This window comes from Bombina bombina, chromosome 3, assembly GCF_027579735.1.
Source record: "Bombina bombina isolate aBomBom1 chromosome 3, aBomBom1.pri, whole genome shotgun sequence".
Classification (NCBI taxonomy): domain Eukaryota; kingdom Metazoa; phylum Chordata; class Amphibia; order Anura; family Bombinatoridae; genus Bombina; species Bombina bombina.
In genome coordinates this window covers 700,478,915-700,500,776 of record NC_069501.1, presented here as the reverse complement: position 1 = coordinate 700,500,776, position 21,862 = coordinate 700,478,915, and the positions used below count along the sequence as shown (strand labels likewise).

Below are 21,862 nucleotides of genomic sequence, written 5' to 3'. Positions count from 1 at the left end.
GGTGATTTAATTCATTTCATATATTAAGTTATACACCTAAAATAAAACACCATGTCATAATTGTATAGTTTTAAAATAGACAATGTGTCACACCCATTCCTGCTGCCCAGTATATTTTTACTTCCAAGAACTATGAGGTATAATATTTCTGTGGTTTGGAATCCAGTGAGTTCACTTTGGCATCTTTCTTGGTTAATGTTTATGAGCTCTGAAGTCTAAACCACACTGAGTATAAATTATATTGACCTCAGAATGGTTGTGATAATATGTGGTGAGGATGACAGGAAATTGGTGGGATGTGATTGTCATTTGTGAAAAACTATCTGTGGTTACTAAAATTGTCTAACTTTCAAAACTATGTAAACTTAATTTAAGTGTCTTTATTGTCACTTATCTTTCTCTTTCGTCCTTTGTCATTTGTGGTTATTATTGTCCAATTTAGAAGCATTACTCTATGACATTTTAAGCTTTGAAGCAAGGAGATAATCCAGTGGCCCAATACGGAAAAAAAACCAGGATTTGAACATGGTAATATTTCTTAGTTACTAATCAAACTGACCCATACTTAATGGTGATGTGTTTCTGCAATGTGCCATCATATTCTGTATTTTATAAAATAAATATATTTAAAGGGTTAGTGTACTCAGGTAAGCAAGTTTACTAACCTTTCAAATGGGCTGAGCTATCTCTCTCTGAACCCCACTCCCTTCACTGGGAGGTTCATTTGTGTTGTTACGTTTTGTTTACATAATTTTTCTATAGTTAATACTGCAGTATTGACACTTTCAATTTAGGTGGGAATACAACATGAAAAATCAGCTACTTAAAATGACAAAATAAAGGCAAAGGAGCTATTTTGTAAACAATTTAATACACTCCAGCGGGTAGCATGGAAAATTAGAAACAACACAAAGGTTTATTTTGCTTACCTGCATTATGTAAAAAAAAAGCCATAAGAATACTTCTAGAAATATCTCCAGTTTTAGACCATGTAAACCATGAATACATGAAATAGGTCCAGCTTCTTGTCCTCTCTGTCATCTCTGAGGTGGCAGGGATAAATCACCCAAACTCATTCATTTGTGGTGATGGACAGTTTGTTGCTCAAGAGCAGGGATGGGATTACACAAGAGAGCTCTTGTATAATCTTACATTTTGACAATTGATGCTGCATCACAAGTGCTGATTGCAGATTAACAGGTTCTCTGCTTGAACTTGCCTGCCTGTAGCTTGATAAATCTTCCGGTATGTACTAGCCTCACTGTTTTAACAGGTCAGTGTTTTAACAGAACAATGTTTGAAATATGAGTCTGGGTATGCTAGTGAACGTTTGTAGTCCGAAACTCAATAAGGTAAAACAAGCCTCTAAATTAGGGTGCTATTGGAGTAATGGTTTCTAGTATATCATAATAATCACTGATACTGATGGGTAATTGCTTTGTTGAATATTATTTTACATTATAATACCAAATATGAAAACCCTTAAAACTTGATTTAATGTGTTTGCTAACCTGCTTTGAAATGCAAAGCAATTAAGATCTTTCCCCATACCATTGCTGAAAAATATAGCAGGAATAATTCATTCTGAATTGACAGACATATGGCTGTTATAAAAGTAATTGAGTGCTTCTGTCGTAATTATAGTCACCTGATATAATTAATATTTTATTGCACAAGAGTGGAAAGTATTTTTAGATATGCCTGCTGAAAATATTAATGTTCTAGTCATTTTAAGCTAGTTGATTACTTATAAAACATAATCTACAGTTTAACCCCCCCCCCACAAAAAAAAAATATGCTGGTATGGTTGGGTTCAACCCTCTTTTTTCATGCCAGTGGTGGGGCACTTTGAGTATATATATATATATATATATATATATATATATATATATATATATATATATATATATATATATATATTAATATATATATATATATATATATATATATATATATACACATACATACATGCACACACACACTGTTATACAATAATATACAATATATTATTCTATAATTTGCTAGCAAAAAAAAGATATTATAATTAACATGTATAGCAAATAATAATAACAGCAACTTCATAAATATGCAGAATTACTACTGCTTTGCTTTTACATGGAGTGTGGACCCAACTTTTCTGCATAGGAAACTATGAATAAGCATCTCTTTATGGTGTTCTAAATATATAAATATATAGGTATAATGCCTTACAAAGCCATCCATAGAAATAGACCAGCTGACAGTGCCTTACTGGTACTATACACATTGAGGTGGAAGTTTAAAGGGACACTGAACCCAGATAGAGCATGCAATTTTAAGCAACTTTCTAATTTACTCCTATTATCACATTTTCTTTATTCTCTAGGTATCTTTATTTGAAAAGCAAGAATGTAAGTTTAGATGCCGGCCCATTTTTGGTGAACAACCTGGGTAGTTCTTGCTGATTGGTGGATAAATTCACCCACTAATAAACAAGTGCTGTGCAGCATACTGAACCAAAAATTGGCTGGCTCCGTAGGCTTAGATGCCTCCTTTATCAAATAAAGATAGCAAGAGAACGAAGAAAAATTGATAATAGGAGTAAATTATAAAGTTGCTTAAAATTGCATGCTCTATCTGAATCATGAAAGAAAAAAATTGGGTTCAGTGTCCCTTTAAACATAACGTTTGTGCTTGATGCAAATGGGATTTAGACAAGCATATATTGTTATGGGTGTGTTAACAAGTATATATATATTCTTTTATCATGGTTATATTTGTATGACTTTTATATAAGAGTCTGCACGTGAAAGATCATGTTTTCTTAACCTGAGATCCAAACATTGGCATTAAGTTTTGTGACACCAGAAAATAAGCATTTTCTAGTGCTAGTGCTGAGCAAACCGCAAACACTGATCTGGAAACCTATGTCATACTGGGTATTTATAATGACTGTTTCTAGATACATTTATGTTTTGAAATGACAAACTGTATGTTCTGACGCAGAACACTGCTAAATTTATATAGAGGATACTTATAGTATTATGGCATTTTTTATGAAATGGTGTCTCTGTCTGTTTTTGGACTAGAAATAGCCTTCAATCTGCTGTCACGATCATCCCAGGCTTCTCGTATAGTTTAACAGCTTCAGCTATACGAAAATACTGTGATGCAGCCAGAGTCTCAAAGAGCTAGAAGTTGATGCTTATGTTGGAAATAAATAATATGCTTCACTTAAACAAAAAAAAAATACAAAATGTTTCTGGTATTTAACAATTACTTTTAGAAATGACCAGCCCATGAACAAAATACTAAATATAAAATAGTGCATTCTTTAATGCAGTGCTTGACAAATGTGTTTAAAAATTAGGAGCCAGTAAGAATATTTAGGAGTCAGGCATATTTTTAGGAGCCAGACCGTTGGATTTGTATATAGACATATGGAGACTAACCCAAAAAGTTAGGAGCCAGGGGTAAAATTCTAGGAGCCAGTGGCTACCAGGCTCCTGGGTTTGTCGAGCCCTGCTTTAATGCAAACGTGCATTTTTATTATTTGCAGTCTAGCTGCTTACTAACTGTGTCCTACTATCTAGCTATGTTTATTACCTTTGTTTGGTTTAAACACATAGGCCAGCTTTCCATTTGAGGTGTTAACCTTTAGATGCAAAGTATTTAATTGTTAGTATTTTGTAAATTGTGATTGGCTTCTGTTATTCACTCAGTTTCCATACTTCATCATTCCATTTTTCAACTGCACACAAATTTAGAAAGGTGTTAAGTGTAACCCTCCTCCATTTTCATTTATGGACAGCAATTTGCTTATTTTTAGAGGAAAATTACACACTCAGAATATGTTGCTTAGCAACACTAAAAAAAGATGGTTAAAAGAGTGGGCAATCTTCATCTGTGATTGACTTTGTTGAATCAGCCACAATAGACATATATTTTAAAAATGTAATTAACTATTTAATTTTTAAAACTGTTGCAGAGATGTTTAAGACTTTATATCTGGAAGGGGCTGTTAAACATTATACGTCATCAATGGCTGCATATGACAAGCTGGAAGCAATTGATGAGCTCAGTGTAAACTCAGCTCAATTTTTTTGGCTTCTGTAGACTTAAAGGGACTTTGTACACTAGATTTCTCTTTGCATAAATGTTTTGTAGATGATCCATTTATAAAGCCCATCTGGGAGGGGTTTAGTAACAATGTAAAGTTTTGCTTATTTTTCAATAGCATTGTTCTAATTTTCAGACTCCTAACCAAGCCCCATAGTGCCAGATGTATACACGCGTTTACAAACTCCTGTTGCTCCTGTTTATGTTATCTGTCTTTTCATATGCAGGGAAGGGGGTAGTTAAGGTTGCCACCCGTCCCATAAAATACAGAACACTTATAAGTTACACATGCTGCAGGGTGTTCAGGGAGGAATATGAATAGTGCTGTCCAGAAACACAATACATGTTCCTCCCTGCACACCCTGCAGCATGTGTAACTCATAAGTGTCCAGGAAAACATGGCTGAGGTGGCAACCCTAGGGGTAGTGTCTGCTCTTCTTGTTTTCCCAGCCCCTTTCACTGGGTGTCCCAGCCTAACCTCATCGACAGTGCTAAACTGGGAGCTTCTCGGTAAGTTTTTAAAAGGTTTTATACTGGATTTTTAGATCAGTATCTGTGCATAGTCTTCTTAAAAGCAGTGTCTATTACGTGACGTTATATGAACATTGGTGTACACTGTCCCTTTAATTAGCATTCAAAAGTGGCCTTCCACTGCCTTAGTTTGGGTGTGCAAAATGAAAACCTGACAGCTTCATAAATAGCAGGATGGTGGTATTTGTTTTGACAAGCCAATTGTATGGCTAATGGCCACCTGAAAATGATTATTACCACCAATGGAAACATGACCAGAGTTAAAAAGGGATACTTTAACTAAATTAAAATGTTCTGGAAAAATATAACATTTTACTTTTGAATTATTATCTCCAATCCAGGGTTTTTAAGCAATGAACGAAAAAAAGAAAAGAAAAAAAAGATTGTAAAAACAAAATAATCTACCAGAGCACCTGTTATATTAGGTATTAGGGACAACTGTTTTTTTTTAAAAAATGACATGGCAATGTAAATGTAATACTAAAGTAGCAGCCTAAAGGAAAAAATCCATTATTATAATACTTTCCTATTTTTATTTCGTTATTAGTTATAATAAAAAATTAAAACATATAAAGAAAAAAGATGCCGCACAGTTGTGTGTAAATATTAAATAAGGAATTTGATAATAAAAAAAAATATTCATAAAGTTTCTACGTCTGTCCAAAGTCTTCACCAAGTCTATCAGAGGCTGCATTTAGCTTTTGCCTCACAATGCATTTTACTACCACGGCTCATTTTTTAGAATGTAAGTTATACAGTTAAAGGGACTCTGAACCCAAATTTTTTTCTTTCATGATTCAGATACAGCATGCAATTTTAAGCAACTTTCTAATTTACTTCTATTAACAATTTTTCTTCATTCTCTTGTAATCTTTATTTGAAAAAGAAGGCATCTAAGCTAAGGAGCCAGCCATTTTTTTGGTTCAGAACTATGGGCAGCACTTGTTTATTGGTGCTGTCCAATCACCAAGGACAGCCCAGGTTGTTCACCAAAAATGGGCAAGCATCTAAACTTACATTCTTGCTTTTCAAATAAACATACCAAGAGAACAAAGAAAAGTTGATAATAGGAGTAAATTAGTACGTTGCTTATAATTGCATGCTCTATCTGAATCACAAAAGAAAACATTTGGGTTCAGTGTCCCTTTAAGTTATTGCCTAGCTTTTGTGTCCCTTCAGTTATCTGCCTTCTTACTACATATTTGTGCTATTGGTGCTTTGGTGACAAAGTCTGCCACAGATGATAAGTGTGTCATGCGGGAGGTGATTGTGTGTAGAACTATAGTGCTGATAACATGCGCTGTATACACACATGCACTTATTAAAAAATGACTGAAACATGATCAGGCTTTCCAACAGTGTCTAATGCAAAGTGTATTTTCTGCAGAAGAATGTGTTCACCTCTTGTGAATTATCTTCCTCGAAAAATGTTACAGGTACAAATCCATAAACCCGGAATTCCAAAATCCAAACTTATTCTGAAATCCAAACTTTTTAATTAATATTTTCTAAAAAAAATAAAATTATCTAAAATTACTATTTCTGGCCCTGTAAGTCACAATCTTCTCTGCCTGTCTTTTTTTTATTATTATTTAAAAAAAAAATTGTGTGTTTTAAAATGCAAATAATAGTCTATATTTATTAAAAAATACAAATATTATATTTCTGATTACAGTACTGTACTGTCTATCTGATGGTGCTATGTATACAAACATATTGCAAATAATATAAAACTACCGGTACCTTTTACTTACATGTATAAGCTTTAATATGACATGTAAATATTGCTACTATATGTTAACACTTAGTTTCATTCCCTCTTCAAGCTGTTCCATTATAAAGAAGCAAATATTCCAAAATCCAAACTATTACAAAATACAAACCTTTTCCTGTCCTAGGCAGTTTATAAAAATGATTGTCTTCCTGTATCACTATTACATCAAAGTTGAAGAGACATATCGGCTATTCTTGATCTGGGGAGCTCTAGCAAGAACTGCAATAGCTTACGTTGCTTAGAGAGGAAATGCTTTCAGAGAACCTTTTACATCTCTGCCCTGATACTAGAAATCATTGTTAATGTGTGTTGTATCACATCATCCACAAGACCTCAGTATAGAAAGCCAGCAAAGGAAATTTTCTGCAGAAATAAAAAGCCACTTAAACTAATATGGTTTAACTTATATAGAAAAGGACCTTTTATTGAAGACAGATGACCTGAAGGGGGATCTTTTTTTACATAGCTCTTTGGGTGTTGTCCAGAAGATGTTGAACATTTCAGATTGACCTAAATTTGGACATGTTTTCTGCTTCCTCTTTCTCTTCCTTAATATTTTGCTTTGTTGTAAATATCTTTTTTTGGCCTTGTGGTTTTGTTGCCTGTCTGTAAAAATGTCTCATATTTGTTTATCGTGTATGTATATAATGTAATTACTAAGTGCTTCTGCAACAGTCATGCAGAGAAGATGTGGCCTTGATAATTCCAAAAAAAGCTAAGGACCTTTGTTGTATGATTGCCTAATAACTAGAAATGAGTTATTTGGGTCATATTTAATAACGGCAAAGAATCTCTCAAAGTGACTTAGCAGCAATAAAAATTACAGATTAGGAAATGTCACATACTATTGGTTTTACAAGAAAAAGGGTGCAGAGCAAAAATAAAAAAATGGTATTTACATTTGTGGTTTAACCTAGTAGTAGAGACAATATAATAAAAGGTGCTATATATAAGGAAGACAAAAATATCGGCAATATTCATTTGGTTTTAGTGTTCCAAGTTTAATTCTGAGAAAATAGGAATATACTTGTGTACTTTATAACTCCATGCATGAAGAGTACAATACATTCTAGGGCCCTATATAGTAAAGTTATAAGGAGCCCCCTCCTCGTTTAGCAATATGCACTATTAAGTCTTTTGTAATTTATTGCATGTACAAATGATCATGGAGTCAGTTCTACACAATACGTCTGTGTGTTAAAAATGAATACAAATATTAATAATATACATGTGGTAGGAGAATGGGTGAAATATACCAAAGCACTATGTGTAGTGTTCTAAGTGCTGTGAAATGTCTGTTAGTATGGAGTTCTGCATGACTGATGTAACTCAAGAGAAGTAACTGAAATAAGAATGTGAGCAGGTCACTGGCAGAGCACAGGGGTCATGAACAGTATTGGTGGTTCATTATGAGTGAAAGTTTTGGGTTGTGATTTTTAATTTTAATGCAGAAGAGTTGGAGAGGAAAGTGGGCAATAGTGAGAGTGCTTGATAGATTGGAGCAGAACACACTGGCTGATGGGAAAGTAATATAATCCTTCAGTAGCTGTTAGACATGATGAGTGAGTGATATTCAGCAGCCATTCAGTATTCTAGTACCCTTTCCCAGGTTTAACTTAGTTGTCCCACTGTACATTATCATACTCTGAGTCCTGCAAGGAAAAGGTTGAATTGGATTTGCTTTTTTGAGGCCAGTTTTGGCATTTCCAAAGCTCTGTAAATTAGCTAAAAAACATTTAACGATCACCTTTACTTTTTATAGAGGCAAATCAGTTTTTTATGATTAATCATATTTTGTGTTTTCTGTTTCTAATGATATTTTGTAATTTGTTAATTTGTATTTTTGGGGGGTGGGGTCAGGGCTGGCTCAAGATATTGTGCTGTTTGGGTCCGAGAATGTAATGACGCCCCCCCCCCCAAGTAGTAACATTACTAATTAGCATATTACATGGTTCCTTTGTGTTCAATCAAAGTGCTCCAAATATCAAACTAATTTGATACCAGATTAGTTTGTTACTGGACTAGAGGGCCTTTTTGCACTTGCCAAACAGAGGCCATTTTGAATGTGAAGACAAAACTGAGATTTGGAGCAGTTTAATTAAACACAACGGAACCCTGGGAGCTGCGCCTCCTCTACTTACACAAACATTTAAAAACAGTTCTTTTGGGAGAGACTTTGGTACGGAAGTGGCTCATCAATAGAGGGGAGTATTCACAATTTTTTTGTAATAACATCTATACAGAATATGTGTATATTTTGGTCTTAAGTAATTAGCATATCAACCTATTAGCCTTTCCCGGTGACCTTAGTCACTAAAGTGCTGCACCTTGTCAAGTGCAGCCTGGGTCTGTTGGACCCACTTGGTCTCATGTTAAGCCCTGGGTGGGGTTATAGTATTCTTTTATTTATTTTTTTAATCAGCTATGGGAGTAAAAAGGTGTAAATCTACTGCAGTGGCATATTTAGGTTTTGTGCTCAAAATTCTGCTGACCCCACCCAAAGCTTTTAGGCCTTTTTTGGCCCTAATATTTTTAGCTCAGGGAGTAACATGAATTTATTTTTTCATGTAATTTCTAAAGTAAATGTTCACCAGGGCTTGCAAAATACTTGCATACTAGGGATGTGCATTCGGATCCTTCGTGAGGATATTTTTGTAGCCGGATTGATTCCTGTAAAAGATCCCCACACTAAGATCTGTGCAAATCCAGATCTTTAGAGATGGGATCTTTTACAAGAATCAATCCAGCTACAAACATTTCTGAAGGGCATGAGCTGCTGCTTAGTTCCACATTCGGATCCTCACAACGGATCCGAATGCACATTCCTATTGTAAACTCCCATATACAGTCACACACACACATTAACAAGCGCACGCACAAAGTCACAGACACATACACACACAGAGTTATGCACATACACACTGTCTTGCGCGCATACACACATATCTACCCCAAATACAGATTTCATGAAACAATTCTTTCCCAAACACAATACTGAGTACTGAAAGCCAACAGAATTAAAAGCAATAGCTAGCTGAATAAACTGTAAGCTCATTGGGCAGTCTCTTATTATACTCCCTAGAATGTAAGCTCATTGGGCAAAATCTCCCATTATATACCTGTATAATACTTCTAAAATAACTGTAAGCGTCTTATAAATATAGCCAGAAAAAAATGTGCTGCCCCCTCCAATCAGCTGCCCTAGCAAGTGCCTTGTGTGCCTAGGCCAAAATATGACCCTGGTCTCGTGTGTACTAATTATATAGTAACACCAACTTGTACTGAAAAACTAAATTGTTTGCTTAATTTTCCACAGGGGTTTTACGGGACATCCAGCAACACTTTGGAGTTAAAGACAGTGGAGCTGGACTGCTGCAGACTGGTAAGATTTTGATATTCATCTTTTCTAGACAGATTACGCTTGTCCTACTGACAGACCATGGCTCACTTGGAGTCCACCAGACTAATTTTGTGGCCATTATTTTATTTGGGCAAAATACAGAGATATGACATAGTAATCTGTGTTGTCTATACAGGATGGTTGCACTTTGTTTATCAATATATAGATTTAAGGTATCCTGGGCACCAGCATGTTAGTCTACAACAAAAAAACCAATTGTAGTGAAAAGCTGACCACCACTGAATTTGATTTTAGACCATGCAGTATGTTATTCTGATGTAATACTCTGTCTATATGTGTAAATGCCATAAGACTATTGGATGCTTCTAGCCAAGTATTTATGACTAAGTATCTAATGATTATTGTGTGTTAATTAGTACCATACACACATAGCTATCTTTTTAGCCACTGCCCTTTTGTTATGATTTGCAGGAGGATATTAGTATTTGAGCATATAAACAAAATACTGTGAGGGCTGAAACTATTTTCCCTTCCATTTAACCTGTCTGTATGTTATTTTTATATGTAAACTGTAGTCCTTATGTATAAATTGCATATACGGTATAAGGTCTCACTATTCTAGAGGTAAGGTTGAAATCCCTCACAGGCTGCTTGGAATTCACAGATTGACTAGCAATAAAAATGATACAGCTGTGCTGCACAAGTCCCTGGTGACTGTAGGGAATGGAGAATGGAGTAAAGCTAGTGGCAGGAATTTTACCTTCTAAGCTATGATCTGTAAAGTGAGCTATGTATATTCAGTATCACAAACTGAATATTATAGCATGTTAGACATAACAGAGCTTGTTTATATTAAATATGTTTTTTGTTTTTTTTGTTATAGTCATTTCCTGTAAATTGATATTTTAATCCTTACAAACAATAATTACTAAAATATCAAATAGGGATGATTAAGTGAATGATTAAGAGAATTAATATTCTATATTGACCATTTCATAGAAAGCCCTCAATAACACCACATCCTTTTATATCTCTGTACTTGTCTGACAGTCCTCCCCCTCCCATTCATCTGAATCTACCTCTCCCTTCCTCCCGCACTGCTTCCTCACATTACTCTCTACAGGACGTTTTGTACTGCGCCACTGCAAGGAATTCCTTGTCTCACTCTGCAACACATCCACCAAGCTTTCTGAGTTAAATGTGTTTAAAAAAACATGAGCAAAAATGCTTACAAATTTTAGGTGTGTTTTTTTTCCACATGAGTTCATGAGCCTGTCCTGTATGCTTTATTTTGTGAATCGGACAGAGCATACCATTTAAAGGGACAGTCTACCCCAGAATGTTTATTGTTTAAAAAGATAGATAGTCCATTTTTTACCCATTCCCCGGTTTTGCATAACCAACACTGTGATTACCTTGTATCTAAGCCTCTGCAGACTGCCCCCTTATCTCAGTTCTTTTGACAGACTTGCATTTTAGCTAATCAGCGCTGACTCTTAGGTAACTCCAAGGGCATGAGCACAATGGTATCTATAGGGCACACTTAAACTAACGCTCTCTAACTGTAAAAAACTGTCAAAATGTACTTAAATTAGAGGGGGGCCTTCAAGGGTTTAGAAATTAGCATATGAGCCTACCTAGGTTTAGCTTTCAACTAAGAATACCAAGAGAACAAAGAAAATGTGATGATTAAAGTAAATTGTAAAGTTGTTTAAAATTACATGCCCTATCTGAATCATGAAAGTTTAATTTTGAATAGAAAGTCCCTTTAAAAAAAAATCCAATTTACTTCTATTCAATTTGTATGGAGCACTATATAGCAGGAAATAGAGCTGCCATCTGTTGCTCTTGCAAATGGATAATATTCTTGAAAAACTGCCGCCATATAGTGCTCCAGAAATGGGCCGGCTCCTAAGCATACATACTTGCTTTTCAACAAAAGATACATAGAGAGCAAATAAAACTTTATCATAGAAGTAAATTAGAAAGTTATTTAAAATTGCATGTTCTATCTAAATCTTGAAAGAAAAAATGTGGGTTTCATATCCCTTTAAAGTTAGTGCACATTAGAGATAGTATCTCTGTAATTTCACATTGTAAATCTTATTACTCAGTTATTGTACCTATTAAAGGAATATTAAACACACCTTGCTTCTGTCTAAAAATGATACTTTTCACGTTTGCTATAGAGTCCAAAAAGCAAACTCTGTAACCTATTTTTTTTTTTTCAAATGCTGCTATATGACTATGCCAGCTAGTTCATTTGCAGCAATTGCAAGTTACAGCATTTGCTTTCTGGACTCCTAAAGGCAAAGGACTAGTACACAAAAGCAGGAGGGTTTTAATATACTTTTAAGTTCATTAAAAATGTTTAAAGGGACACTGAACTGCTATTTAGTTTTCTGTTGTAATCACTTAGACTGTTAGCAGATGCAAATCCCACATCCATCGATGTACTTCCCATACGCAAATATATTATACATTGTTGTATATATTTTTTATTGTAATTAGGAGACGCCCAGAGTTCAGCACAACAGGATTTCTGGTGAATTCTATTAGTGTCACCTGTTTCTGTTTGTCTTAAAGGGACACTGAACCCAAAATTTTTCTTTTGTGATTCAGATAGAGCATGCAATTTTAAGCAACTTTCTAATTTATTTCTATTATCAAATTGTCTTCATTCTCTTGGTATCTTTATTTGAAATGCAAGAATGTAAGTTTAGATGCCGGCCCAAGAGAACAAAGAAAAATTGATAATAGGAGTAAATTAGAAAGTTGCTTAAAATTGCATGCTCTATCTGAATCACAAAAGAAAAATTTTGGGTTCAGTGTCCCTTTAAGACAAACAGAAACAGGTGACACTAATAGAATTCACCAGAAATCCTGTTGTGCTGAACTCTGGGCATCTCCTAATTTCAATAAAAAATATATAAAACAATGTATAGTATATTTGCATATGGGAAGTACATCGATGGATGTGGGATTTGCATCTGCTAACAGTCTAAGTGATTACAACAGAAAACTAAATAGCAGTCTTTCAACAAGTACCAAGAACAAAAAATAAAGTCTTGTTGTCTACAGTATGGTATATATCAGATTGCATGACTGATGTTAGTCAAGTGATTTGAAGAGATTGCCAATTAACCTCTTTAGAACTATTACAATTGTATCATATTTCAGAAAAATTTGCGGGCATTTTTTTACCTAAACAAAAGCAAACAAACAACAGTAAATTGAAAATGAAACGTTCATGCACTTAAAAAAATAACTTTTTTATAAAATCAATTTTCTTCTATTATAAAAATATTAGTTTCAGTTTCAATCTAAACAACTTTTACTTAAAGGGACAGTAAACCCCAACATTTTCTTTCATGATTTGGATAGAACATACGATTTAAAACGACTTTCCAAATGACTTAATTACTTGAATTGCTTAATTCGCTTGTTATCCTTTTGCTAAAAGTACTGCATTGCACTACTGAGATCTAGCTGAACACATCTAGTTAGCCAATCACAAGAGACAAATGTGTGCAGGCACCAATCAGCTGCAGCTCCCACTAGTGAAGGATATGTGAGTATTCTTTTTCAACAAGATACCAAGAAAACAAAGTACATTTGAAAATAGAAGTTCATTTAAAGTATCTTAAAATTACATGCTCTGAATCATGCAAGTTTAATTTTGACTTTCCTATCAATTTAACATCAGGCAACAAAATGTGTGCTCCTTCAAATCTAGGATTGCATTTCTTTTGTACAAAGTCCATTGGTTGCTTTCATTGTAAATACTAGTTATCCAGGTTAAAAAAAACATCCTTGTTTGCTATTGGGTTAGCACATAGTGACAGTGAGGATCACCTTATCATTGGCCATCATGTGGTAGTTACCCCAGGAACATAATGCAGTGCAAGTGATTAAACTTCTGTTACTGGATTGCACAAGATTCCCTGGAAGGGAATGTTTGTAAAACTAATGTTAGTTAATACAGAAGATATTTGATTGCTTAAGACCTTTCAGGGGGGAAAAATAACATAAAAGAGAACAAGCTGTATATATTATAGAATTGTTTTAATATACGACACAGCAGCTTGCAATCAATGCAAGCGTTAGTATAGGAAGTATAAGGAGCTGAAATCCAGCACAAGATAATCTATTTAGCTTCTTCTCTATTATATTATTTATTACTAAATATAAACGTTAATCAGGTTAGGGCAAAGTATTTACATGGTAAATGTTTGGAGCATATTCCTAGATTTATTACCCCGCTAGGAGTAAAAATATTGTGAAATAAAATCACTAGTAGTATAAATAAATAGACTAAATCCAAATCATAATAAATCCATATCTCAATGCTATCCCAATAAATATGTTAATCTTCCCTTTATGTGACATAAATGCACAAACAAAAGCACATAGACATACGCAAACTCAGACACTGACACATGTTCACCACACACAGACACATACACATACCACACACAGACACATGCGCACACACACAAATACACCACACACAGACACATGCACACACACAAATACACCACACACACACACACAAATACACCACACACACACACACAAATACACCACACAGACACATACACACACACATAAATACAAACACATATACTCCACACACAGACATAAATACACAAACACATATACACACTCACACAAACACAAAACACATACGCACACATATATAAACTACACTCACGCAATCACCACACGAACACAAACACCACACACATACACACATATACATACAATTACATACGCATAGACATACAAACACACATAAACACACACTCTCAAACACATACATGGGGGCCAATTTATTAACCCCAGTATGCATCACTATGCATCTGTTTCCGCACGAGCCTTCAGGCTCACCGGAAACAGGAGTTAAGAAGCAGTGGTCCTCTGAGGCGGCAGACAGTAATCAGCCCAATCAGATACGATCGGGTTGATTGACACCCCCTGCTAGCGGCCAATTGGCCGCAAATGTGCAGGGGGTGGCATTGCACAAGCATTTCACTAGAAATGCTTGTGCAGTGATAAATGCCTACAGCGTATGCTGTCAGCATTTATCGATGTCCGTCCGCACATTGTTAAATCGGCCCCAAAGTGTTTAATACATACTATTTATTTTATGTGTGAAATCCAGTGAAATATTTAACAATAAAATGGTCTTTCATATAGTTCAAGAAAATACTAAGATGTTTAAAGTGAAAGTCAACCATAGCGTTTTTGAAACACTAGGGTTGACTGTTGAAACAAATAAAGGGCACTTTCATTCATGAAGTATAAAATACTTCATGCAGAAAGTGCTTTTATTCATTTCAACCATTCGTTGTTCTTAGCTGCTACAGCAGCCCACGGCCAAAAAAATGTTTTGCTAAGAGGTGACGTTTTTACCTCTTAGCCAATAGCCATGCGGTAAATCCGGTTTGGTGCCCATGGGAGCCAGATTTACCGCGTGGCTATTTGCTAAGAGGTGAAAACGTCACCTCTTAGCAAAATATTTTTTTGCCGTGGGCTGCCGTAGCAGCTAAGAATAGCGAACGGTTGAAACGAATAAAGGCACTTTCTGCATGAGGTATCTTAAACTTCATGAATGAAAGTGCCCTTTATTTGTTTCAACAGTCAACCCTAGCATTTCGAAAACGCTATGGTTGACTTTCACTTTAAACATTGCTTTCTTCAGCTTGAAATGTTGTAACCCAAACAGAATGGAAAAGACTAAACAGGCCGTTTCAGACATTGCTTTGCTTTGACACTTGGGATCTGACTATGCTGATCTGTTACTGTAGTAATTTCACCTCCTTTTTACAGACATCTGAGAGCTTTTGACCAAAAAAATACCAGCAAAGAATTTTCCAAGATTCTTTTGCATTAACAAAGAGGATTCTTGTTTCACCATTATATCTTGCCCATTACACTGCAGAGAGGGAGTGCTTGACACAGAACGTTTCCATACTGAAAAGATAAACTCATTAGACACATTTTGTTGAAATATGCGAAAAAGCTGCTCTCCAGTTGTTCATTCTCCCTTGGCAACTTCTAGTAATAACATTATCAAGTTTTTTTGAACAAATATAGCAACCTTGACCTCTTGAAAACTCTTTTAGGTCCATTTTAGTGTCATATTTTGGCTCTTTGCATAGTTTTTGTTTTTTTCAATTGTTGTTCTACATGCTCATTTTTAAATAAAGAGAAGAAATTAATGGCACAACTAAATTAGTTGTAATCTCTTTATATATTTTCTATATAGATTAATTCAACATTGATGGGGGAGAGTAGGTGCTATACAGACAAAACTAGTGTAGATTTAGTAAGAACCATTAAACAAAGTGAGTATACATTCAAGCACTCAATTACAATTAGACTAACATCATGTTACATTTTTGAAGAGTTATTTTGTGATATTATCCTCCCAGAATACGGAGAGACTGCTGTAAATCATAACTTTTATTAAAATATGATAACAAAATAAAATATGGGGGGGAAAATATTAAACAATTTAAAATGTTCATAGTCTGGTGTGTTTGATACTAAAGTATATTAAAGTGTATTTATATAAGTTGTATCAAGGAGCCTACACATAATGTAATAGTTTTTGCAAACAGTAGCAAGTTCACAGGCAACACATCAATAGTATCACAGTTATTAATAATATAATGTGTGAACTGTGAAATAAAATTAACTGTTCCAAATGTAAAGACAAAAACAGTGTCAGTTGAGTTTTGCTTATAACAAAAAAAATATGAGATTCATATACTAGACTCGAATCCCTGAGTAAATAGGAAAAAGCCCTGAATTGTAAGCAAACAATAGTACATTGTAAGAAAAAATTGTAATAAAGTGCAAAAAAAACTCTGATGGATTTGTCTAGGGTTGAAAAGCCTAATACACGCAGGGCTAGATTACAAGTGGTGCGGTATTTTGAGTTTTCTCTTCAGTGAAACTCCGCTAGAATTAAGATTTTTGCGCTAGTGGGTTGTGCTGGTATTACAAGCTTAAAGACATTTTTTTTTGCTGTAGTGGTAACCCGACTAACGCAAAAATCCAAACTTAGAATATTGCGTGCACGTTCACGTGTTTCCTCATATGTCAGTGGAAGAAAAAAGTGAAAAAAAAACCATCCCACTCTTGCCCAAACACCATAACAAATTCTCATTAGCGCTAACCTGACATGAAAATATGAATATTTCATATTCCAATGTTCTTTGTGTTCTATTATTTATAAATAAATATTTCTGCATATATATGATGGTTTTTTAAACACATATATATGTATACCTATATATAGATTATTATATATAGGTATAGATTTATACAGATATACAGCTATATATATATATGCATATATATTTATAACTACTTAAAACATAATCTGCTATGTACAGAACATTGGAATGTGAAATATTTACAGTAAATACATAGTCAATAATTAAAATAAATATGAATATTGTGTAAATATGTTTTATTATGTTTTCTGCATGTTCTAATACACTTATATATATGTCTATATGTGTATACATATATATCTATGTGTTTATAAGTGTATATATGTCTGTAAATATATCTATACACATATAAATACATAAACACATATATAGACATATATATATATATATATATATATATATATATATATATATATATATATATATATATATATATATATATATACACATATCCATCTTTAGACATGTATATGTATGTATCTCTATGTTAAAGCCCTTTGCCCTGCTTTTTTCTTCTAAAACCCAAGATCTCATATATTTTAGCCCTTATAACTTTTGTGTGCAATATATATTTTAAACATTTTTATAAGACTGTGTTGTTATAAGTGTAAGTGTACTTTGTAATGTATTTTTTATGTTTTGTTTTGCAGCTATGAAATTGCGGTAATGATTCTAGCGTAAATTGCTTGTTATGTAAAAAGATAGATAATCCCTTTATTACCCATTCCACAGTTTTGCATAACCAACACAGTTATATTAATATACTTTTTACCTCTGTGATTACCTTGTATCTAAGCCTCTGCAAACTGCCCCCTTATTTCAGTTCTTTTGACATACTTGCATTTTTGCCAGTATGTGCTGACCCCTAGTTAACTTTACATGCGTGAGCTCAATGTTATCTGTATGACACACACAAACTAATGCCCTCTAGTGAGGAAAATGCATTCAGATAAGAGGCGGCCTTTAAGGTTTAAGAAATTGTGCATATGAGCCTACCTAGGTTAAGCTTTTAAAGGGACAGTCAACACCACAATTGTTGTTGTTTTAAAAGATAGATAATCCTTTTATTACCCATTCTCCAGTTTTGCACAGCCACCACGGTAATATTAATATACTATTTACCTCTGTGATTACCTTGTATTTAAGCATCTTCTGACAGCCCCCTGATCACATGACATTTTATTTATTATCTATTGACTTAACTTTTAGCCAATTAGTGCAGTGTCTGCCACAATTCACAGGCGTGCTCACAATGTTATCTATATGGCTTACAGGAACTAGCTCTCCCCTGCTGTGAAAAGCAAATACAAAAGCATGTGATTAAAGGCGGGCTTCAAGGGCTTAGAAATTATCATGAGCCTTCCTAGGTTTAGCTTTCAACTAAGAATACTAAGAGAACAAAGCAAAATTGGTGAAAAAAGTAAATTGGGAAGTTGTTTAAAATTACATGCCCTATTTGAAACATGAAAGTTTTTTTTGGACTTGACTGTTCCTTTAACTAAGAATACTAAGAGAACAAAGCAAAATTGTTGTTAAAAGTAAGTTAGAAAGTTGTTTAAAATTGCATGCCCTATTATGAATAATGAAAGTTTAATTTGGACTTGACTGTCTCTTTAAACTGAGGACAAATGATTGCAAAAAGACTTTCAAAATTGTTTGCGTGCTACTTGTAATCTAGCCCTCAGTATATTGTAAATGTAAATCCCTGCCAGAAGCAAACAGTATAGCAACAGGCTCATTTTACCTGTTAATAAGCACGGACAAATTATGGGTTTTTAAAAATAAAATAAACCTTTAGCTCAAATCACACTTTTAAACAAATCCTCTTTGCAGAGGTTAAAAACTTAGTTATAAGGAAGTAACAATTCAATAAGAAAATGTTTTAACACAGGGTGGCCAAATGGTGGTCCTAGGGCCGCATGTGACACTCTACACTAGTTTTTGTGGCTCTGGACAAATAAGGTGACCACAGCACAAAAGAGCCATCTGGAGGGGTGAACAGCGGATAGAGGGCATCTTCCTTCCTAACAAAAATCCAGTCTTGTTCTATCCTTTTTTTAGGAAATATATTATTATTTGTGTGTTTAATAGCCATGCAGCCCACATGTCAGGAATTTGGCTATCACTCCTTATTGCAGTTTTATCTCCCGTTAACTGCAATCATAAATTGTAATGATCATATTTTATTTGTTTATTATTTCTGCCATCATCTTCACTATTTAATGTTTTATCTGTCACTCTTTAGTTTTGTTTCAGGCCTCATACCATTTGCATACGTAAAGGTCTGTGACAATTCCTGTGAAAACTTTATTTACCTGTTATATATGATTTTCTGGTGCATTGCAATGGTGGCTTATAGAAGCTAGTAAGCCTCAGAATGTGTATAAAAATAGTATTCTGTGCCAACATCACTTACCAGAGAGTCATGGAGGCGGGGGAGGGAAGAAGTCATTATGCATGTGCTTTTATGAGAAAACTTTTTAAAAGACTTAAATATATGTTGACTATATTTTTCTTTTAAGGAGGTGTAGTAGTAAAATACATATACCACAGAATTGTACTTTCGTTAAAGGGACAGTCAACACCAGAATTTTTGTTGATTAAAAAGATAGATAATACATTTATTACCCATTCCCCAGTTTTGCATAACCAACACTGTTATAATAATACACGTTTTACCTCTGTGATTACCTTTTATCTAAGCCTCTGCAAACTGCCCCCTTATTTTAGTTCTTTTTACAGACTTGCATTTTAGCCAATCAGTGCTGACTCCTAGGTAACTTCGCATGTGTGAGCACAATGTTATCTATATAACACACATGATCTAATGCCCTCTAGTAGTGAAAAACTGTCAAAATGCATTCAGATTAGAGGCAGCCTTCAAGGTCTAAAAAAAATTGCATATGAACCTCCTAGGTTTAGCTTTCAACTAAGAATACCAATAGAACAAAGCAAAATTGGTTATAAAAGTAAATTGGAAAGTTGTTTAAAATTACATGCCCTATTTGAATTATGAAAGTTTTTTTTGGACTTGACAGTCCCTTTAATGAAAGTCTTCCGCACAGCAGCCCTGCAGTATGTATTTTTCAAAGCATTTCCGTATGATCACTACTTGGATGTTTCATGGATAAATCCATGCAGCCCTAGTAAAGGATCTATACTAAAAGCTGTGAATAGAAGAGAGGCACCAATTGCTTTAGCAGAAAGGTTTTTATAAAGCAGCCTCTTTATAGGATATTAAATGAATGTCAGAGGGTTCTTGTTTTTTGCTACAATGTATTATCCTGACACATAATGAGACTCAGGAGAAGGGTCATTGATTAATAATACTGCTCACTGCCAGTTGTTGACCGCTTACTGAACCTGTGAAGTGCTATCCAGATTCAGTTCTTTACTTGTTTTAATGTTAATGACACATAATGGGGTTGTCAGTTAATAGAATCTGTGATTGGCTATGAAAAATTCTAATTATAAATAATATGTATACATTTTCTTTTATATTTGCTCCATCCAGAGTGCACTTATCTATCATTTAAAGTGTGCCAATTCAAGTCCTGTTTCTGTTTCATATACTAAATAGTGTGCTATAACAGCAGATTATTATAATTTATTTGTATAGCGCCACCAAATTCCGTAGCGCTGGGTGATGTTCCTGCTCTGAATAAAACGTATTATACTTATGGAAACTTGTGCAGGCTCCTGATCTTACATACCTGCTTTAAAAAAACATACGAGAACAAAGGAAATTTTATAATAGAAGTAAATTAGAAAGTCGTTTAACATTGTATGATCTATCTGAATCATGAGAAAAGACAAATTCTGGGTTTTATGCCCCATTAACTTAATTTTTTCATTATAGCATTTCAGAAATATTCTTTTTAAATTAACTAGTCTATTATACTTCTATAAGTTCTTTATATACTCCTTAAATGGATATAAAATAAAGAAATTGGGTCTGTGCGCAAATTATACCACACATTTCTAACTCTGAGTTATAACTTAATATAAAATATACAAATAAGTTGTAACCTAATGCTTTAATAATATATGATTTGACTTCATGAACTTGCCTGATTGCTTAGAGAGAACCAATGCCTAGACTCTTGGGTTGGCATTTCTAGACAACTATCACACATGATTTTGTTGGCGAAAAATATTCTTACTTCCATTCACATAAAAGGAAAAGAGAAGTCATCCTGAGGATGTTTCCCATAAAATGAAAGTATGGGTTGGGAAGACAGATGAGGGAAAATAGCGAGAGGTAAAAGAATAGAAGGAAGTTCTATATAATTCATTTCACAAAGGAAGCTGCAACATTCAAGTACAACAAACGCAAATCTTATAACAAAATTAAATAATGTTTGTATAATCTGATTTAATTTTTATTTATTTTTTATTTCTAAGGTCGAGTGGCAGAGCCACTGGTTTACATATGTGTTTAAGGTTCTGTATAACATAAAGTAACCATAGGTAGATGTCTCATGTGTCTAGTTTATTTGTAGTAAGAAGATAAAAAAGGTCAGTAAATAAGTTCTGTTATATAAGATAATTTGAATGTAGTTTAATTAGTGAATATAATAACTATAGTCATGATTATTCTAGGTAGTAGATTCCAACAGTGGTACATAAGTAGCTACATAGTATTAATAAGAATGGTAGGTATAATACGCTAGTAGTAATGCTGTCATGTAATTACATGACACATAATCATATATTGCATGCAGAATAATTCCCTAATAACATTGCCAGGGAGGAACTATTATGATTAAGGTTATAAGGTATGTTAATGCTGTGAATGGGACCAACAGCCTTGGATGTAAGATATATTAGGAATCATAGTGCAATACTAAA

General features: G+C 34.1%; 1 protein-coding gene across 2 annotated transcripts in view; it reads left to right on the top strand.

Moving 5' to 3' along the window:
- The window catches only part of SPNS2 (SPNS lysolipid transporter 2, sphingosine-1-phosphate), a 154,630-nt gene that overhangs the window by 45,131 nt on the left and 87,637 nt on the right, over positions 1-21,862 (top strand). For both annotated transcript variants that reach the window (XM_053707497.1, XM_053707496.1), the window contains exon 2: positions 9,720-9,785. In XM_053707497.1, coding sequence (XP_053563472.1) covers positions 9,720-9,785 — 66 coding nt within the window. The remainder of the gene's footprint in view (positions 1-9,719; positions 9,786-21,862) is intronic.